The 21,693-nt window shown below is 30.2% G+C and overlaps 2 protein-coding genes across 7 annotated transcripts in view; one reads left to right on the top strand and one right to left on the bottom strand.

The window, feature by feature from the left end:
- The first annotated feature begins 1,316 nt into the window (after nucleotides 1–1,316).
- On the top strand, nucleotides 1,317–11,048 carry LOC130903923 (repressor of RNA polymerase III transcription MAF1 homolog). Its single transcript, XM_057816316.1, has 4 exons — nucleotides 1,317–2,617; nucleotides 2,987–3,264; nucleotides 4,571–4,646; nucleotides 5,607–11,048. Exons 1-3 carry the CDS (start codon nucleotides 2,276–2,278, stop codon nucleotides 4,635–4,637), a joined length of 687 nt encoding a protein of 228 aa, XP_057672299.1. The 5' UTR covers nucleotides 1,317–2,275; the 3' UTR covers nucleotides 4,638–4,646; nucleotides 5,607–11,048.
- A 1,113-nt stretch (nucleotides 11,049–12,161) lies between these two features.
- LOC130904251 (ubiquitin carboxyl-terminal hydrolase CYLD) overlaps nucleotides 12,162–21,693 on the bottom strand; it is a 19,770-nt gene continuing 10,238 nt past the window's right edge. For 3 of the 6 annotated variants that reach the window (XM_057816912.1, XM_057816913.1, XM_057816916.1), the window contains 7 exons: nucleotides 20,559–20,767; nucleotides 18,584–18,775; nucleotides 18,283–18,495; nucleotides 17,790–18,222; nucleotides 15,639–15,965; nucleotides 14,788–14,988; nucleotides 12,162–12,706 (listed from right to left, as the gene is read on the bottom strand). In XM_057816912.1, the coding sequence (XP_057672895.1) occupies nucleotides 14,792–14,988; nucleotides 15,639–15,965; nucleotides 17,790–18,222; nucleotides 18,283–18,495; nucleotides 18,584–18,775; nucleotides 20,559–20,767 (1,571 nt within the window). In that variant the 3' untranslated portion in view covers nucleotides 12,162–12,706; nucleotides 14,788–14,791. Of the gene's footprint in view, nucleotides 14,989–15,638; nucleotides 15,966–17,789; nucleotides 18,223–18,282; nucleotides 18,496–18,583; nucleotides 18,776–20,558; nucleotides 20,768–21,693 lie in introns of all 6 variants that reach the window. The other 3 variants (XM_057816911.1, XM_057816915.1, XM_057816914.1) reach the window with 1 other exon arrangement.

Below are 21,693 nucleotides of genomic sequence, written 5' to 3'. Positions count from 1 at the left end.
TTAGTTAAAGTACTAGTTAGGGTGGGATTATGAAACCAGTCGTTATGAATATTTATTATTATGTGCTTCAATGAACGTTAGCTATGCTTTAACCCATTTTTTTTGCCACCCATCAGGCAAAAGTTATGTAATTAGTGTTAGAAAATATAGCATTTTATCACAATTGTTAATTATATTATTATTCATAAATAAAGTATGGAAATATTAATTTAGTGTTTTATTAAGGGGGGGAAATACGTGTGAAGACTCAATTTTTTTACGTGAACTTTTTCAATGATTCAGTTTCTCTCTTTTTCTTGCAAAAAATTGTAACTTAAATTTTTCTCCAGGAAGTAGATAGATTTGTTTCGGGACGGTGTTGACATTTTTTATGGTATCACCTTTGCGTTCCTTATGCCGTCCTATTTTATTCTATAATTGCCTTTTTATTGCCTATTTTTTTACCTATGACGCCCTGGGCAACCGCTAAATTATCTTCTTTTAATTTTTGGCACTTCACTCAAACTGTACCGAAACTTTAATGCTTCCCCAAAATTTTTCCTGAAAGTAAGACAGTTTGGAAGAGGGGTTCATAACCCCGTTGTAATTTCACAGTTAAAATAATGTCTCAAGAAGTAAGAAAATAGAAGACTATCAAATATAAACAATTATCTTCCACATAATTATTCTCCAGGACCTTGAATTACTATTGCAGCCTACAATACTTTGTAAGAATATTCAATTTTTAATGTAAATAACGATAAATTTTTATTATTATCAACACAACTGTTTATTTTCAAGGCGTGAAAGTATTGCAAATTCAAGCCCTCCAGAGGCGTTTATTTTGTTATCACATTGAAAAATATATTAAACAGCTTTGGTACGTTGACCGGTGCACTTATTTTTAGAATTGTACACGCCTCATAGGTATTTTCAAAATATTTCATGAGTTGAACGAAAAAAAACATTCCGACTTTTGTATTTATTATTTTTATTAGTGACTGGAATTTTCTTATCAACTTTTTTTGTTGTATACGTAAAACTGATAACTTATCTGTAAACAAGTAAGGAAATATCACGTGATCTGTTTTTTCCGCATCCGTATTTTTATTTTAATAAGTTCAAAATACTAGCATAATTTTATTTGAAATAATAAAACCTTTTTTTAATATAATTTACATTTATATATGTTTTATTCTTAAACAGCTGATGATAATAATAAAAGGAAATACTCAAAAGTTACTAAATGCTATATATTATAAAAATTATCAGGTGATTTTTATATATATCATACTGAGCAATTATAAATAAACAAAAGTTGTATCTAAAAATAACGTCATATTTTGCAAACGATTCAAGGCTGTAATTTACTTCACCTTGTAAAATGAACAGCTTGCCAAAAAAAAATACTTTTTAAAGTTTTCTTTCTTGTTATAATCCAAAGATAGTCGATCTGGTAGTTAATGTAAACAAGGTTCGACTTTAATGTATTAATTATACATTGATGCCGTTAATTCATATATAATCTTGATATTCAGAACTATTCTGAAGTTATACGCTCAACACCCTTAATTTTTTTTATTATTGCGAATTATTAATTTAACCCAACTTTGTTCTATATAATAATTTCGACATGAACTCATTTGTAACGTTTTGTTAAACGTATTTTATAATGTACTCTGCAAACCTATTGCATATACCGACTAGATTTTTTTAAGACTTGGCAACGTAGTATGGTTATTTTCGTCAATGACAGCAAATGTCAATCTGAGTTTGAAGTTGTTTGTATTCCTTTGTGTTCAAGCGAAGATTTTGTTGATATATTCCTGTTATATTCACTCCAAATTAGTGTTTGTAGAAAAATATTTTAGAAATTTGTGTATTACTTTAAATTGTGAAAATGGTTAATGACTTTGAGTTCTCTGAACAGTAGCTATACGTGAAAAATTGTATTTGTTATTTATATAGTGAATAATAGTGGACTCGTCCTATTTTTGATTATAGAAATTTGTTTGTGTTCCACCGATTAGAACTAAAACTTTAAAACTACTTGAAAAGTGGTTAATATTTTGTTCAAAAAGTTTGTAATGTGCCCAGATTATTTGTTGAGCAAACGATCAGTGAGGCGTACATTTATACCGACGGTTAGTCTCCTTCACTCCAAAAGAAAAGGAATATTCATACACCCTACAGCAATGTTTAAGAACTTTTTTAATAATAGTGCCTGCATACCGTTAAGACAATAAATTTTGAAAGGTTACAAGTGAATTTTTTCACATCTAATCCATTCTACAATATGAAGCTTCTTGAAAGTACTAGATTTGAAGCAATCAACAATGCTCTTTCCATCCAAACAGGTGACAGCAAAATCATTGGTCGTATAGAAAGCTATTCCTGCAAAATGGCAGGTACAGATAAAGCCTTGTATAAGAGATTCAATCCTGAAGGAGTAAACCCTAGTGATCTTCAGGCTCTTTCTCCTCCCCAAGGGGTTTCCCCTGGATTCTCTCAATACAGTCGAAGCACTTCTGGAGATGAAGAAGGTCCTTTGTGTGATACTATCAGTCGCAAAACATTATTTTATTTGATAGCCACACTTAATGCTGCATTTCCAGATTATGATTTTATGGATGTCAAGGTAAATATTTGCACATTATTGTTCTACATTAAAAATTTATTTTTGCATGACCATGGAGCTTCAACAACTGATCTTTGATTATTATTTTGCAAATTTTCTTTTTTAAAACATTTTGTACTACATTCCCTAGTGAGTTAGCAGACACTGCTGAAAATTATAAAACTATGAAAATTGCCAGGCTGAAGCTGACTTCACTTAGCAAAAGGAGGGAAAGTAGTGACCTCATTTAAACCTTTGACTAACTATAAAATTATAAACCAAACATTCAGATCATATGAGTTTTCTTGTATTCTAAATACAATAATTTCATCTGAAGTGGCTTCTAAAAGCAGTGCTCTGCAATATAAGAACTGAGCATATTTTTTTCAGAGTCATGAATTCAGCAAAGAACCGTCTAAACAATGGGTGACAAATGCCATTGATACAAATTTAGCTGCAACTGCGGGAGATCATTACCGCCTCTTGGGACCATCTATGTGGTCTGCTATTGATGATGAGATCTCTTTAGAGAATTGTGATATTTATTCATATAATCCTGATCTTATTTCTGATCCATTCGGGGAAGATGGATGTTTATGGAGTTTTAATTATTTCTTCTACAATAGGAAATTGAAGCGAATTGTGTTTTTCACTTGTAGAGCTATCAAGTAAGTTTTCTGATTCTTCCATGCATAAAATGTCATAATTTAAATAGATACATCTCAACTGTTTACTAAAATATATTACTTGATCATTTAAAAAAACAATAAATTGGCAAATTATTGTATATTATATATATTAGAAATGTTTTGTAATGACTTGCTAATATTTGTTTATTTCTACTTTATTGATTTGGAGGTCAGTTACTTAACTATAAATATGTAAGGTGATTCAGTGTTGATGCATTGAGTAGAATAGAAAGTTGCCTTTGTGATGGTAGTTGAATTTAAATGAAATTTATTTTCATGGTTTCATAAACAAAGCTTTCACAATAAGAATATTAATTATGTTTCTGTTATGTTGAATGCAAATGTAGCTTATGTCTTCCAAAGGATAGCAGAAGATTATTCTTGGTGATATTTTTTTTCCAATGTTTTTATTATAACGCAATATAATACTTTGAAATAGGGTGGGTAGAAGTTTCTGGTAAAAGAACAGGATCATCCACCTTGGGTATATAGCTTTTTAATTTTCAAATACTTATGTTACGAGAGATGCTTCAACAAGTTTGATATTATCCACCAAAATTTTTTTGAAAGTAAATTATTAATATGATAATACAATATATGTCATTATGATTTGACTTGGGGGACACCCGTATCACTCTATACATAATTTATTATACAATGTTGAAAAATATTCTACAAAATGTAGTAATACAAAAAAGTTAATAAAATCTGTACAAAATTCTTGTAATATGGAACAAGAGGACGTTGCATCTCCCACCCTTAGATATAGGAGGGGATCTATTTTGGCCAGGGTAGTTGTAAAGACGAGAATATTTAACCATTCTTATTCTATCATTACAACTTTATATAAACACAATACAGTTCTTATTATTTTAACAACATAGTCCTTTCAATACAAGCAACAAAGTCACAAGAAAATTAACTGAAATACTTGATTCCACTCAAACAATTTTGAATACAACTCAATTTTAGAATAAACCAATAGTTTATCTGATAGGAATTCAAAAATAACATTTTAATAATTATATTTTTTTGTCTTTTGTGTACATTTATAAAAATTCGCAATATATTAGCTTATATCGTTAATGTAAATGAAAAATTAACAGATTCAAGCCAAATCTCCACTAATTTTTCAATTAAAGCGAAAAGAATAAAATAATTTAATGCAATGGTCTATTTACACTGATTTGTAAGTAGGTTGTCTAAAGACTTTAAATAATTCTTTGCCATGTAAAAATTGTTGCAATACTTTATATAATTCTTATTAATATGTTTCCACTTTCAGTCCAAGATATACTATAGATTCTGGCTTCGGAAGTGATTTCATCATGGATGAAGATGAAACGTATTAGAATTGAACAGTAAGTATTGCATATATTTTTTTGTTTGTTTGTATGGTGTACATTGGTGATTCCAAAAGGGGTTCAGGCACACCACCAGGGGTCCTCAGGAAACTCTACAACAAGAGTGTATTTGAATTTTCATAGTTAGATCTTATATTTGATGAGTTGGAAATATGGTGTAAATGTATCAACTAAAACTAGTAATAATAATTTTGAAAGTGGTTTACAAGGGAAAAAAACTTGGAAACTTCTGGTGTACATAATCTGTAAGTGTAGTATTTTCATGATTAACTTGCATTAGCATTTTTGATTCTTCAATTTATTTATTTCATAGGTTAACAGTTTCTCCATTTCTCATGATGCTTGTTTGTTGAAAACATAAACATTGCTTCAAAATTAACAAGAATTTCTCCTTTTTTTACTTTTAGGCATTTTGTAAAACATTCAAGGAAACCATTTTATTAAAAAATCCTCTAAGTACATTTTATTTTTAATTTATATTCAGTCACTGTATGACTTTGAATGTGGATCCTCCTTGATCATTAATAACACTTAAAACTTCATTGAATCACAATAATAACACTAATTTCAATTTTGTAAAAATCACTTTGAAAAGTATATCACTTTATACCGTCCGAATTGCTTTCTATTTCTTTTTGTGATATTCCAGAACGTGGTAAAAAAACTTTCCAGATTATCTAGTAATAATCAACTTCAACCTGAATCATTTCAACATAGTTCAATGGTTATTAAATATGTGGAGCCACCCACAATTTCTTTTATAGTTCCAACTACATTAATTCATCTCCAGTACCGTTAGACGGCGTGCGGCTGTGTCCCCTTCACAATAATTATAAAAAAAATTCCACCACCAATTATTTAATTCATCCACAAATCACATAATATTGTTTTTCCTATTTTATCTATTTTAAGATACTTAGAATTTGTATTTTAATTTTTTTTTCATATTTTTTTCAGATGATTTTCGAAATCATTCAATGATTTGTTGAACAAGAGCCCCTTAGGATGAACCAGCACAATATTTTTAAAACATTGTGAGCATTATAATTTAATAAAAATCTTTTGGTGAGAGCAAAAGTACAAATTATGTATTAAAATTTATTGTTAAGTCGGTAGTTTTAGAGTACTATCAAAAATATTAGGTTTTTTTAACAATTATACCTAATTAATGGAATGTTAATTACTTTTAATCATTTAATGGATAGAATGACGATGCAGAATTTGAAATTAATGAATTATTTGTCAAAATTTGTGTATTCTGTTTGTGAAACTGTTAAAATATGACAAATTTTCTTTGACAATTTTAAAAATAATAAAAGTAACTTTATAAAATTCAAAATAACTGGATTTAAAAGAAAACTCTACGTGATTGAATTTGGTTGCTGGCTCTGTTAGCAATTCTTATAATAAAATCAAAATGCACTGGAAATAAATTCCAGATTATCCTAAATGTAATTAAAAATATTAATAGAGTGAACGAAAATCAATTTTACAATATTTTACTCAAAAAATGACCAATTTCGTGTTTTTATTTTGATATTAGATTCGGGTACAGTAATTCTAGACAAATCCATTAGCAAAAAAACATTTCTTCTAAAGGGTATATAGGAGAAAATGAATTGATTATTAACAAAATCTTTAGTAAAATTCATTTGATTCTGCTCACTTCTCACTTTTTAGACCTGAATTATATTCAGATACCAAAAATAAAACTTATTTATCTATAGTTACTTTATAAATAAATTTCACCAGTATGCAAAAAACTTCCATCAAAAACTATTTGGCTTTTGATTAATTAATTTGTGATCCAGTTTGATTCATATTTAGGGCTTACTAAATTATGTTAAGCCCTTTCAATTCAACATAACTTTTAAATTTGGTTCAATAACTACATACAGTACGAAACAGTAACGGAATGGGTGAAGTAACTATTCCGTTTCAATAAATGAAGTCGTAGATCTGTTAACAAATATGATCTGTAGTTCATTTCTATTGAAGTGTAATACAATAAGTATAGTTCGGTCAATTGAGACATTCAAAGCTACATAAATTCCCACCAAGCTGAAAATCAGAAAAATTGTTAAAAATAACATTTGAAAGTTCCTCATCATTCCCCTGTATGGAAAAAATTTTATTCATTATTATTATATTTTTATAATATAAAATATTACAATTTTTATGAATGAATATCCGGAGCGAACTAACAAAATTCATTGAATGAACTATATTCATTAAAAAGTTATTTACAATAATCTTATTTATAATAAAATAAGTGCTGACAAATTTTTGCGAAATTTAATCCTATTGCGTTTTATGTTAAAGAATGCTCTGGAATTTTCTTCATGTAACTCGAGCAGTGAGTAATATGAGTATATCTACATCTTCACCAACAACAATTGTTGTGTTTATCAAATTTAATATCAATATCAATAATCAATACATCAGCATCATACTTTTCTTTCAACATTCATTTCAAATTTTATTTTTAATTATATCTTAACCATCACTGATTTTCAGCTTGGTGTGAATTTATGTAGATTCAATCTTATTTTTCGTTCTAATTTGACCGGACTAATAGAAGTAGAAAACTTTCACATGATTGATATCTACGTTAAAATTAAGAACTAACCTTGGGTTTTAGTTTGTTGTAGCATATATTGTCGATCCTGTGATTTAATTTTTACCAGAATGAGGATTAAAAGATTTTTGAAAATGAAAACAGTCATAACTGCATTTATTTCTTTTCGCTATTTCACACTTTATGTACAAATTATCAAAAAAAACTGAACATATCAAATTCAATACAACTCAGATAAGCAATTTTTTATACCTGTACATCTGTTTTTTCCTATTTAGTAATTATAGACATTTACAAGGGTTAATCACGAAATGTGTGCAATGTGAGTCTGGAATCTTTTATCATAATCAAGAAAATTTGTATTTTTAACTGCTCCACTTAGGAACTTTATTTTATTATAAGTACCGACTGACTGGTAACAGCTTTAATTTTATTATAACATTATACAAGGTGTGGTAAAAAATACGGTTTATAATAGTATTTAAAAGTTTTGACCTTCTCAGTATCAATATCGCCAATTTATATTTTCGAGAGCCATGGTTCTAAATCTGGTGATTAAAGTGGAAGCAGACTTTTAGTGACCAAAATCCCTCGGATTAAAAGCACGGTGCACACAGGCGAAAAATTAAGAAAAGTCGGACAAAACCTATAAGTAATCAATTCATAAAAAATAGTATATATAAAATAAAGTTATGACAAAAATAATATATTTTTTTTATTTTAAAAAGTTTTTTGTGACAATAAATACAAGAAAATAACTTGTTTCTACACATTTTTTTGTTTGGAATATAGAAGATAATTAAAAAATTTCCTTTCAAGAGATGCTTTTCTCTGTGATTTTTCCATTAGGAGCTAAATATCTTAATGAAAAAACCTTTAAAGTAATGGAAAAAAATTATTGCAAAAATTATTCAATTCCAATATCAAGATTTTCTAAAAGGTTTAAAACTTCTTGTGATAGTAATCCTGTTTTTCTAGGAAGCAATTTCCTCATCCAGTAATATATGGATCCGAGGAAACCACAAGCCTTTGGTATGTGTCTTGCATAGTTAGGGTTCTGGAAAACTTTCTAGAGAACTGCTGCCTGTATTTTCGGATATCTTTGTTTCGGTTTTCTTGAGCATCTTCAATCAATAATGGCGATATCTGAGCCATCTACGATCTTGTGACCATGAATCAATACTTTATGTAGGGTTGTAGGCATTTGATACCATGGATAGTTCATCACATATATTGCTACAGTTTTGAGACAAATTTTTTTAAAATTTCCTGCATTAATAACGTAACCACATGATAAGGTTGATAATATAGTATGCAATATTTTAATTAGGCTTAGGCTTACTCCTGTTATTTCGGCAACCACATCTTCATTTTGGAAAAAAGTGCGAGCCGTGTCTCCATCTGTAGATGTACCTCCACCCTGCCTTGGTTTATCAACGTGCAATCCCAGCTTCTGCCAGATTTTCGGCAGCTACAGTCTCCTTATCCCTTGGGTATCTTACTTGCCATTTACCTATTCGCATGAGAATATTGTCTTATTAGTAAGTAAAAAGTGCATATTCACTTTGAAATGCAACTTTAAGCCAAGATCTAACAGGATCATTCACTTTATCTCCATACATAGACAAATAATAAAAAAATAAATTAAAACACAAATAAAAAAACACATTCTCACCTCCGGGAAGACAATCCATTTTATATATACAATAATTGAAAATAGTTTTTATAAAATAGTCGGAAAAAATAGGGCCGCTTTTATAGAGAGAAGTCATTGAAGAATAGAAAAAACTGAGAGCAATTTTAATTAATTGACTTTCAATTTAGAGTTTTTAGTTTAGTCCGACTTTTCTCGATTTTTCGCCTGTGTTATGATGAAAAACAAAGTCGTTGACCATTTTTTTTTCCTACACCATGTCGAAGACGTTCTAGTATCTCCTCGTAAAATATTAACTACACTTTTTACACATTTTTATCTATTTTTAAGGGCGAGGATTATTCTTATTGCTCCTCGTCCTTTATTCACTTTTTTGCACTACAAAGATCAACTGTTTGCCTCAATACATTGGAGTATGAGACATACTGAATTATATATTTCTATATATCTATATATATATTTTTTTCATGACACCTAGTAACTTTAACTTATACAAGATCTTATAATTGAGGTGTGTATTAAATTTAAGACTGATGCTGTTAGACGTTCTATTACGATTTCATCCATATTTATTTAGCTTCAATACACATCTCTTCTTAAAAAGGAATTTTGTGTTATTAGAAACATTACTGTGAGTTTGTTTCTGTATAAATTCCATCATGAGATGTGCTACTTTTTATTTACGAAGGAAGACTATTACTTTACGGATTAGTTTACAGAAATGAGGAGTAATAGAGCCAGTCTCATTATTATAAGTACCTTTTTATCATTATCTATTAGATATAGTAAATTATGGAATAAAATTATTTTTTAAGATAATTTTTCGAAATTATTGTTTATCATATTTGTAATATAGTTTCAGGAAAAAATACGATCTGGTATTTTTTGTGAGCTATTTTGTTTTTGGAATCAGTACTTATAAATACAAATTAGCTGGAAATTTATTGAAGCCAAAAAATATTTTGATATGCCTTCAATATATTTTTGAGGTTTGTCAAATTTTTTAAAAAATTCAAAGCTTATCGACAATTTTAGGGAAAAAATGTAATACTAGAAATAGTTCCTTACTCTTCACATATTCGGGGCTTATGTAAAATTAGTTTTCTAATCACTTCATTTATCTGATCACACATTTGTTTCAGCGTTAATAAAAGCTCATTTAGGCTTCCAGGTTGAAGCAGTAAGGCTCTTACCCTACCACATATATCGTCCTTCAATAGTTCAAGTCAGGATTTATTACATGTTAAGCTACAGCTTTCCTTTTTAGGTGTAATTTTATATTATTATATCCAAGTTTGTCCTAAATATCATGGATTAGAACAAATTCTTCACCTACAAAGGTTAAATTATGGTACCACATGTGGTTTCTACAACATTCCCTCACTTTTATTCAAAATGAGAGAATGACAAAACGAATCATAACCTAAAAAAATCTCGCAACATAACCTTTCGTTACCAGCTACCTTTTTACCTCTAAAAACATACTTAACTACGCCATCAAAATTGAAATAATATAATTACCTTTTTTATTCTTCACTGTGATGGAATGATTGAATAAAATGTTCAAAAATTGAAAGTTTGTTCTATTTACAATAGACTAATCATAGTTCAAAACTATACATTATACTATATATTTTTTACTCCTCACAAATGCCCGTACAATCCCAAATTTATTACCAAAATTTTATAGCCATGATATTCGTTTGAAGAAACATCTAGGACAGGAGTTTCAAGATTTCATGAGAATCAATTCCATTCTGATCGGTTGAGAAAAAAATACTTTCCAAACAATTTTATTCCATAAATTGGATTAGTTTAAAAAAAATTATGTCAACTGATTCCTTATGTATTGGTCGAGTATTAATTATTGGTTAGTTTAGTTATCGAAGACTTATTAACTGGTACATGGGTGATTTGATCTCATTCATAACATTACAAATAGATTTTACATTTGACTATACTTAACAACTTTCAGTTGTGAAATAAATTTGCAATTTATTAATGGTGACTTCGAAGAAAACCAAAGTGAGGAAATATTTTTTCATAAGTCACCCTCTCATGAAAGTTGTTAAAAGATAGTTTAATAATATTAATAAGCCGATAGTACAACGGTTGCAATATGTAGTTAATAGTTTTAAGATCTGGTGAAAATAAATAATAAGAAACATGATTACTTTAATTTTCCACAAACCTTTCCAGGAGTTACTCGATGAAGACCATAAGATCTTTCGTTAAAATGAATTTTAACACTTTCCGGTTAGGATCGGATCTTGCATTGATACTTAGCACGCTCACACGACTACCCTTTGGTCCTATTTCTATCGATTTAACTTCCAGCAATAATTATTTCTATCAGTATCTATGAAGGTCCATATTAGCACTGTGTATATTTCCAATTTTAGTAATCACACTGTAAATTATCGAATCAAATTATCACACTTTTTGTTTAAAAACCGTTTCTTTTGTTTATTTTGAAAAAACTTTGAAAATAAGATAATTTCTCTAATAGAGAGGTACTGAGGCCAAGTTATGGTAGTTTTTGCCAAATCATCCAATCCATATATTTCTTCGGGCTTATGAAAATTGTTTCATAAAACACCTTTTGAATTAAATAGATCAAAAATGAAGTTTTTATCTTGATATATTAAAATTGACAAGTACTATCTCGATAAAATATAATATACTCAAACATTGGCATTGAAGGCTTCTGCTTTCATCAATCTGCAAATGGTAGAAGACATTTCTTGCTGACCGCTCTGCGATTAATCTCACTGGAAGTTTTTATGTCTGTCGACTAACTCGATCGTGAGCAGGAAATTCTATAACCACATGTCTAAGTTTCTATTTCAAGGGTGGCATATTTCCTTCTTTCACTAAAACCATAGTATCAGTAGCGAGAGAATTGATTGTATGAAACGCGCCATACGGTATAACATTCACGGTAGATTCCAAACATGTAATAAAAACCAGGCGTTTTATTAAAAACAAACCTGAAATCTCTTCTATTTCTCTTGTTTTTGATATGATTCGAAGCCATAAAGTTAGCGTCGGATTAAAATCGACCCAGGTCCCCACTAGTTTTTTGCTACGGATCAAATATTGCTTTTAAAATGAATGATCAAATTAGTAATTTTGCCTACTCGGGACTCAGCCCCTCTTAGTACCTTCCAAAATCCGACGCTACATATGGTTATTAATGTATCAGTCACGCGTTGAAAAAGCGTTTCTACTCCAAGCACAAAAAATATTCTATATGTTCAATGAAAGAAAAAAATAACAATTAGATCAGTAAATGTTTATTTGTACACTATTATTTAACTATATACAACAAAGTATAAACATTTTTAATAAGAATCCAAAATAAATGATCCTAATTAAACCGTTATTACAATTATTAACAATTAAAATACTGATTTTCATCTTTTGAATATCAACAGCAATAAAAATCTACATAGTATACATTTCGATGAGGTAAAAACAAGTTTATATTTTCAAAAAGAAAATGAAGTTTCAATATATCTTGTTTAAGCCGAAAGCTGTTAACAACACATATATTGGTCCTTCCAGCCGGAAATACAGCGTCGTCAACATGATTAAACTGTATAAAAGCCTCTAGAAGCATATAATAGAAAAATATAATAACAAACGAGCTGATTTTCTAGTTGCCTTTTGCTATATTCATATCTATATCTATCTATACATTAATTTTATGACTGTATGCATTAATCTCACTGCCACTTTGATAATATTTAAGTAATAGCTGTAAAATTAGTGAAATAAATTAACAAATCACAGTTGATCACTCCTGAAATTCACTTTCTATCCCTAAAATATAAAATAACAATTAATGAAATACACTAAAAATGCAATGAGAAAAAAATTGTTTAAATTTAGGGTACAATATTAATAAGTTGAAATAAAATAATTTTGTTTTCATAGTATGTTACATAAAACACTATTTAGTTTGTAAAAATCTAAAAATGGAACATTTAAAAAGTAAAGATTGTTTTTAACATAAATAAATGTATTGTACGTTCATTTTTATAACTTTCTGTAATTCAGAAAAATCAAGTTCATCTACTGTTTTACTGAACACACTATATACTATCACTATATCAAAATTAACAATTACACTGTTTTGATAAGTCATCATCTTCAGAGATCGAAATTATTTTCATTATTTCAGTATTGTTGCAATTAATTGAAAAGTATAGTTACTGATAAAAACTGTTGTTAACCTTAGAAAACTTTCTTGCAACTATTATTCATAATTTTTAATAAAGATTAACATAATAAGGGCGCATCAATGAACTTAATATAATATATAGTTAAGTTGGAAGTTTTGGAATCGTTGGTGATATTCATATTGAACACACTGTTAACACTACCACTACACCAACACTCAAAATTATACTATCAGAGGCGCGTTTCGATAACCAAAAAGTGAGTCTTCAGAGACTGAAGGTAAACAGTTTACTCTAAGTCTCAGTCTAATTGTGAGTGTAAACAGTGTGTTTAGTATGGATGGATTGAAACAATATAAAGTTTTTCAAAACTGTACAACAAAATTTCTTTCATATGAAATTTAAACAAAAAAAGACGTTTGCTTTAAGTATTTTCTTATATTTTTTAGTTATTTTGTGTATATGTACATAAGTGAGTATTGAAAAGAATCCTCTTGTCATGGTGAATCTCATAGAATATGAACATACCCATATTTAACAAGATTGTGTGAAAATATATGACTATCAATTTTTTTATTTATAGTTTCTAGTTATATAAAACCTTTTCATTAACATTTTTGTACGTCTTTAAATATTTGCACGAATCAAGTATCGGATATAGAATATGGAAAGTTTCTAAACCAGTATTAAATCTTATTTGATAGTTAATAACAGAATATTAATTAACGGTACATTATCATTGTATAATTTGTTTGTTAATACTAAAAGTTTTTCTTGTAGATATTTTTAAACAAATATAATAATGTCTATCATAGATTGAAGACTCCCTAGATACACACATCTAGTCTGCAGGTCAAAATAGTAGCTTCGACAGTCAAATAGTGGCCAAATTGTCTACACAAATTATAGTTAAACTATTTCTATTAAAAAATGTTCCTGTCCTATTTTTTCTCCTTCTTTTCTTTGTCATCTTGTAAACACTAATATGACTGATTAAAAGACTTTAAGAAGGTTATTTGTAACTCAGTCATACTTCATGTATAGTTCAACAATATTGAAGTAGCTCAATTTTGTTTTGTCTTCTCTGAGTTTTTATTCTTTATATAAGACTCAATCAATAAAGAGTTTCTTTTATGAATGACTTGGTGCATCTTTTGAATTTCATGTTTCTTTCTTTCTTTAGTTTTGTTCTAGTTCTTTTCTCATAGTTCTAACTTTAGCTCCTATTCTTTTCTTTTTCCTTCTCATAAAGATATTTCATAAAATTACACGGATTTTAAGAACTTCCTCTAGTCAGTAATTGATTTGATTCTTATTAAAAAAACAAGAAAATGACGAGAAAAAAGTGTATTTTCCCTCAAAAACTCTCCTAAAACTGTTTTCGAACAACAATCCTATTGACTGCGCCACTTATTTTCATAAATTTATCATTATTCGAATCAAATTTCCACCCAAGACCAAATATTAGGAAGAAAGTAGCGCGGGAACTTGAAGTTTTAATTTTTTTGTTTACTTTATCACTTGATAATCCCTCATTAACAATGTGTATCTAAGGAGTCTTTAATCGTACAATTTCCAGAACAATTTCAACATCGACTTATCATTATTGCAAAATATTATCAAGAGATTAAAAAATGAAAACGTACATTATTACAAAAGTAAAAATTGAATTATCCCGGTTATAATATATCCTCTTTATTCTAAGTCATGTATGTACCATACCTATTTATCTATACATCATCACATCGGAACTTTGGTACATACAAATGTAGGCATCGCAAAGTAATCTACGAGCATGTTCGGGTAAATGTCGATCGTTGGGACATTCTTCGTGAAGGTTTTTACATAAGGTTTCGTCGGAGAGCCATCGGGGTACGTCCGGACACGCCACCATTTCAGGTATGTTAAAACCATGTTTTTCACCTTGGGGAAAAGAAATAATACTCTTTTAGCATCAATTTTCATTCGCATTGAAATTTTTTACAGTATTCTACATTTTTGTACAGATAGAAAGAAATTACTGTAGAAGACATACCACACAAAGCGATAAAAGTAACAAGGGTCAGAAGATATTTGGAAAAAATAATTTGATAAGTACACCAAGCAAGATGAGGATCTAAAAATTATGCATAGGACCTAGAAACATCAAAAATAAAAAGAATAATAAAATGGAAACGCTAATTCAGGATGTAGAAAACGCATGAAAAGATCATGACAAAAGGATACGGATAAGAATGGTATGGATGGTAATTAAACAACACATAGTCCTTTTCAAAGCAAAAGAAGCAGAATAAGAGAAGCGAAGAATAATAAGGAAATGAGTCTCAAATATAAAAATGAGAAGTTCAGTTATTAGAGCAAAATTAGGAATTCAGGATGTGGTAATATAGGTTGAAGAATGTAAACAAGATTGAAGATATCAGGACAAAAGGATACCAGAAAACGGATGGACAAAATGAGGAAAAACTATAATCCAAACGTAGAGAGTCTACCATAAGAATGGTATGGATGGTAATTAAACACCACATGGTCCTATTAAAAATAAAAAGGAGTTGAATAAGAGAAGCGCTTACCTAACCTATCAGCCATAGAATCAAAGAAGCACCAAGGCGCTTCGTGTCCTACTCCGCATTTAACGAAAGCCACATAATGCGACGTTTCGATACAAATAACAGCAAATAGTTCCATAAATAATCGCGGTACTTCGTACACAGAAGAAAAATCACTGGGGACAGATAATTTGGTATGTTTGTGATGTTTTCTTTTTTCGTGTTGGTGGGCTTTTTTTAGACATTCCATACAAAAAGCGGTGCTTTCTAAACCGGCGTTACTACAATCGTCAAAACATTCTCTGCATTCGTATCGAGCTAACTCTCCGCAAACTATACAATTTCTTGGAGCTGAAACCAACAAAAAAAACACTGTGTAAAATGTTAACAGACCAAGGAATATTCTAAAACATATTGAAAGGATTAATATTTTCAACTTTCAACAATATTTATTTTTAGTTTGTTAAATCTCTGTATTTCCTATAATAGTGATGCAAATGAGAGAAAACTTTAACTGTATGTTTGACCAGTTTCAATCCCATCTTCATATAATAATTATTTGCTCATTCATTGTATTTTTTTATTATTTTAAAACCAATAACGGGCTAGAAATAGTTTTTACATATTAATATGAAATTATAAGAAAAGTGGAGACTACCTAGTGGACAAAATAAGGGAAAAGAACGACTGGTTCTCGGAACACTACTCAAGCTCTAACCGAAGACCATACTCCACCTCATCAGGGTCATTATTATCCCCATCATACGGTATGCATCAACAATCTGGTGATATACTACTCAAAGACATAAAAATCAGTTTCAAATCCAGCAAAACATAAGCCTGAGACAAACAGTGAACCCCTCATAGTACCTCGGGACCCATAAGATCTAAAGAGGACTCACCTCATCAGGATCCTCCTTATTCTTATCATGCTGTATGCATACTATCAGAAGACCTAAAAATTAACTTCAATTCCAGCGAAACATCAACCTGAGCAAGCAGTAAAAACTCCTTAATGCATCAGGACCCAGCAGATCTAAAGAAAATTTGATCAAAAGAAGAGTAACCCTCTTTATCTTTATCATGCTGTATGCATCTACATACATCAGTCTAAGACAAGCAGTGAATGCTCTTTAATGCATCAGGACCAGGGAAATGTAAGAATAATTGGACCAAAATAAAAGAGATGAGGGCTCATCTCAGTATCCAACTAAAGGAACTAACGGAATACACTAGAGAAAACTAAGAGCGACATCCAAGTCTGATAAAACAGCTGGATTACTACCAGCAGTGGAAACAAAAACAACAATGAAAGAAGAAATCCTGCCAATCGATGGATTGGAAGAATTCCGAGGAAGATAAACTTTAGCAAGAGCCATATCTCACTTATTTTTATGGGGAACAGTTTGTAAATTGTTTTTAAATAAATTACATCAATCTTCCAGGGGATGTGTTCACAACCCCTAAAGTTTTGAATAGAAAGGACCAATATCTCATTATTTTAAGAAATACAAAAATACCATTTAATTTTTTTTAAATTTACGAAGAATCTGTAAACTAGTTACAGGTAGATACCATTTTGTATCACCAAAATTTCTTGATGTAAAATTAGGTTAGGGGATTAACGTTGAAGGTTGAAATTTTAGAGGTTATGTCAGCCACAATTAGAGGGTTGATGTAATTTAGACGAAAGCCTGCAAACTGTACCCCTTAAAAAATTAGTGTGATGTGAATTCACATATTTTAAACTTTTTGTATTGTAAGTATTAAGAATTATTTCAAACCGATACTTTAAAGAGATTGGTAAATAGATTCTAATGACTCTAAAAATGGACGGGACGCTATGCTCTCATATTTTAAATGTTTCCCACATTTCACAGAACGTTTTTGAAAGTTTTTAGATCCCAAAGCTTTAACATCAACTTCTAAGAGTTAAGAAGCTGCTCTAAGTTTCATCGGGTTAAGATTTTTTTGAAAATTGACACATTTGGAGATTTCACTAAGTTGAGAAATATTTCTCAGAGTTTTTAATTACTGTGTAAAAATAGAAAATATGTTCATATACCAGGTTCTGGAAATTTGTCCACAAACTATCTCAATACATACCGGGAGACCTACATCTTATAGATATAAGAATTCCAAATTATTTAAATGAATAAATTATGAATTACTCACATCCATCTATCACATCTGTAACGTCCAAGAGCTGAGAAGGCAATATTCTAGGATACATTTTATAATTCTTTCCGAACCTTGGCATTTGTATTATCAAACAACTTGGTACTTCCTTCAGTTTGATATTACTTGTCAAAAAACTTTGTTCGAATAAATGTTGTACAGTAGGTAACGTCAAATGTGCGTCTTTTTCAACGAATAATTGATAATGGAACGTTTCTTGACCGGAATTCAATTTTAAAAACGGTTCCGCTTTCAATATTTGAGCCAACAGTGAATTTAAAAATTCTTCGGGGTCTTTTTCTTCACTAGTAAGTCCGGATATGTTACTGAGTCTATCTAACAGTCGACGCAGTTTCATTACGTGATCTGCGCTCACAAAAAGATTCTTCCGGAGCGGGTTCACTATTTCTTCTCTCAAAACCCTTTGTACCTTGAAAAAAAATAGTGGTAAATATGGAAAATAAATCATGATAAGAAATTTAAGTCTTACTTCTTCGTAGTCGTCAATATCACACGAGTCCTTAGGCCTAAATAAAATACTGTCAAACACTGACGTGTAAGTGAACATTGCGAATAAAGTAACGTCCAAATAACATGAGTTGTGATGTCCTTGGATGCCTCTGTACTTCCCACAAACAGCGTGTACGTCTTCTTCTGTTGGCATACATAAAGGAGCGACTGCTCCGGGAATCACCGGACAATCCTGAAAAACAAAACAATCAATAGGAAAAAACTAAGTCTCAGAATTGTAAGAAATTAATTTATTATCATAAACTTGAGAAGTAATTTACCATATTGTGTTCCACCGCAGAAGCTTCGTGTTCTTTTTGCGGAACTCCATCCTGAAATCTGGAATCCTTTCTGCACTGACTTAGACTCACGAAAATCGCTCTATTCTCTGCACATTTGAAATATCTATCGCCTTTGTATACACCGTCTGATAAAGTTAATGGTAAATGAGTTTGTTCTTCTTCGAGTTCCACCTAAAAATTTTTTTTTCAATCAATTGACAATGGAAAAGAAAGTATAGAAGATTTTATATCGACAAACTTCGTTGGTAACCGTCTAGAGAAGAATTTGGACTATTTAATGAAATAAAAAAGTTCAATGTCGAATGTGTAAGAATAAGATCAAAGTAAATGATGTAAGATCGGAAAGATTGATTTCGAAAAGGTAATTACAATGTGATAAATTATAAATGGACCACACAGTAAAAAAAAAGTATCAAAAATCATTCAAATAACATAGATATCCAATAAAGATGTCTTTTTCTATGAATTATACAATTAGAACAGTTATGTAAGTTACCTGATGGAATTTTCAGCAATAAAATTGTTTGGGGTTGAAAAATAATTAATTCCAAAAGATTTCTACATACTGTAAACAAGAATCACAATAAAAATGCTTGATAATCTCTTGCTTTTGAGATTCAATGAAAATTTTTGTCTTATTTTTAGTTTAGTTAGAAGTTATGCATGAGAAATTAATTATCATACATCTAAAATTCCTGAAAAGTTTAGATATTTTTCATTATTATGAAATAAAATCGTAAAAAACCAAATAGACTATATCCTTGTGAAGAAGAAGATTTCATACATCAAGACATACCTAGAGTCAAGCTGAAAATGATGCATAAGAAAAACTGAGCTGAATGAACATGTAAATAAAATGGAAGATAGCCAGGAATCTAAAGGATTAAGGAAAAATACTGGCAGATAATTTAAGCAAAAGAAGATCCTGGAAGGAAGAAGAGATTCTGAGCAAATAGCAATAAGAAAGAAAATAAGAGAAGCGATGGGGAGGTGTGATAAAATTGAAGCCATGCAAAAGAAATATGACAGCCACAAAATGTGTGTCGAAAAATCAGAGCGCTTACTGGCGGAATCAGACGAAGGTAACAAGAAATGTTAACGTATGCAAATGGCAATATAATCACGAATAAAGAAGACAAAATCAAACGTTGGAAAGTATAAAGCATACCCTCAAAAATTATTTCAAGAACAAAGAAATAAATTGGAAATAGTGGAAGCACTTGAACTACCAGAAATCCTACAACAGGCAGTCCTCAAACTGCTTGATAATAAAACGTTGACACTGATTACGAAGATGTTCAACAGCATATAATATACTGGAAGAATAGAATCAGAATGTTTGAAATCCCAGGTACAATAAGCAGTAATTCAACTAAAAGATGGAAAGGCAGCAGGTACCGATAACGTACAAAAGGAATTCCCGAAACTGCTTGATAATCAAACGATGACACTGATTACGAAGATGTTCAACAGCATATAATATACTGGAAGAATAGAATCAGAATGTTTGAAATCCGAGGTACAATAAGCAGTAATTCAACTAAAAGATGGAAAGGCAGCAGGTACCGATAACGTACAAAAGGAATTCCCGAAACTGCTTGATAATCAAACGATGACACTGATTACGAAGATGTTCAACATCATCTAATATACTGGAAGAATAGAATCAGAATGGTTGAAATTTGAGATACATAAAGCAGTACTGCAACTAAAAGATGACAAGACTGTAGACCCTGTAGACGTACAAAAGGAATTTCTCAAACTTGTTGATTTGAAAGCACATGATTCTGGACAAATAGCATCAAAATGATTGAAATGCTAAGACTTTTGAAGCTCTTTCCCAAAGTAATCCATAAGAGGATTTAAAAATTTCGGACACAAATTTTTATATTAAATGACATAACCTCTTTGTTTTGTATTGTAGTGTAGAAAAAATTGATTCTATTGGACTCACCCCAACTAATACGAAGTTAGTTCCGTTTTCAACACCCATCCACCTGACTACTCCATAAATGGGTTCGTCACTAACACCGTTCAACACCTCAACCAAACTACCAATCACCAAATCGTTGGTAGTACCGTGAATTGGATCTTCGAATTTCGGTTTTTCGTTGACGTAAAACGTCGATGACGATTTCGGATTTTCGTTCTTTTCGTTTATTTCTAAGACAGACAGTGGAATATTATTAGCATCTTCCTCGTCATGTGACGCGTTTGCGTATATGGCGCAATTTAAACTTTTTAACTTCTTCAAATGCGGTGATTTTCTAGTGATTTTTAAAGGTAAATTTATATTCTTTCTTTGCGTCAACGACATTTTTTTTTTATAAAACAAATATTAAAAAACTAGGTACACACTTTTTAAAAGTTGAATGCCACAACACATTTTATAGAAGAACTAGTGCGGTGGTTATATCGTTCGGACACTAACACGCGCGTAATTATAGAAACACACATATGAAAAGAAAAAAATATTCGGTCTAGCGACCTGCCTAAGCGTTAGCGTTATTTTTAGAACCGTTTGCTAAAATTGGAGAATTTCTGGAGGTGGATCCGTGCAAATTATAATAAACAAATGAAAATTATCGTAAATGTTGAAAAAATAACAATAATAATCTGAATCGTATAAGGTATGTGAATAACCATATTGACTAATATGTTATTTATAACCTAAGAGTGTCCTAATTCCACTGACAACCGTATTACATATTAAGCAAAAACAAAATAGTAGCAGGAAATTCGATCGTGTTTTCAGGCTGAAAAAATTTTAAACAAAAATATTTGAAGTTCGTAAAATATATTCACTAGCAAGAATGACCTTTTTCCACAACTACGTCTTCTATCGTATGATATCCGTTAAAGTTTTAATAGTTTGTTATGTTATCAAACAGAGACATTCGGATTGGTCGGTAGGATTCGTTTTCGATACGATTTGTTCTCGGTATGCAAGATCAGTCGAGGCTCTGCATCACTCGAGTGAGTAGCTGTCCGAGTAGTTTCCTGCCCAAAATGGATTCCAAGTATTATCTCCAAAAAATTCTCCTGTTCAAATGGATTCCAAGTATTTCCCTCAGATAATTCTACCGTCC

Source organism: Diorhabda carinulata, chromosome 2 (genome assembly GCF_026250575.1).
Source record: "Diorhabda carinulata isolate Delta chromosome 2, icDioCari1.1, whole genome shotgun sequence".
Lineage (NCBI taxonomy): Eukaryota > Metazoa > Arthropoda > Insecta > Coleoptera > Chrysomelidae > Diorhabda > Diorhabda carinulata.
The sequence above is the reverse complement of the archived record's forward strand: the minus strand, read 5'-3'. Positions and strand labels throughout refer to the sequence as shown.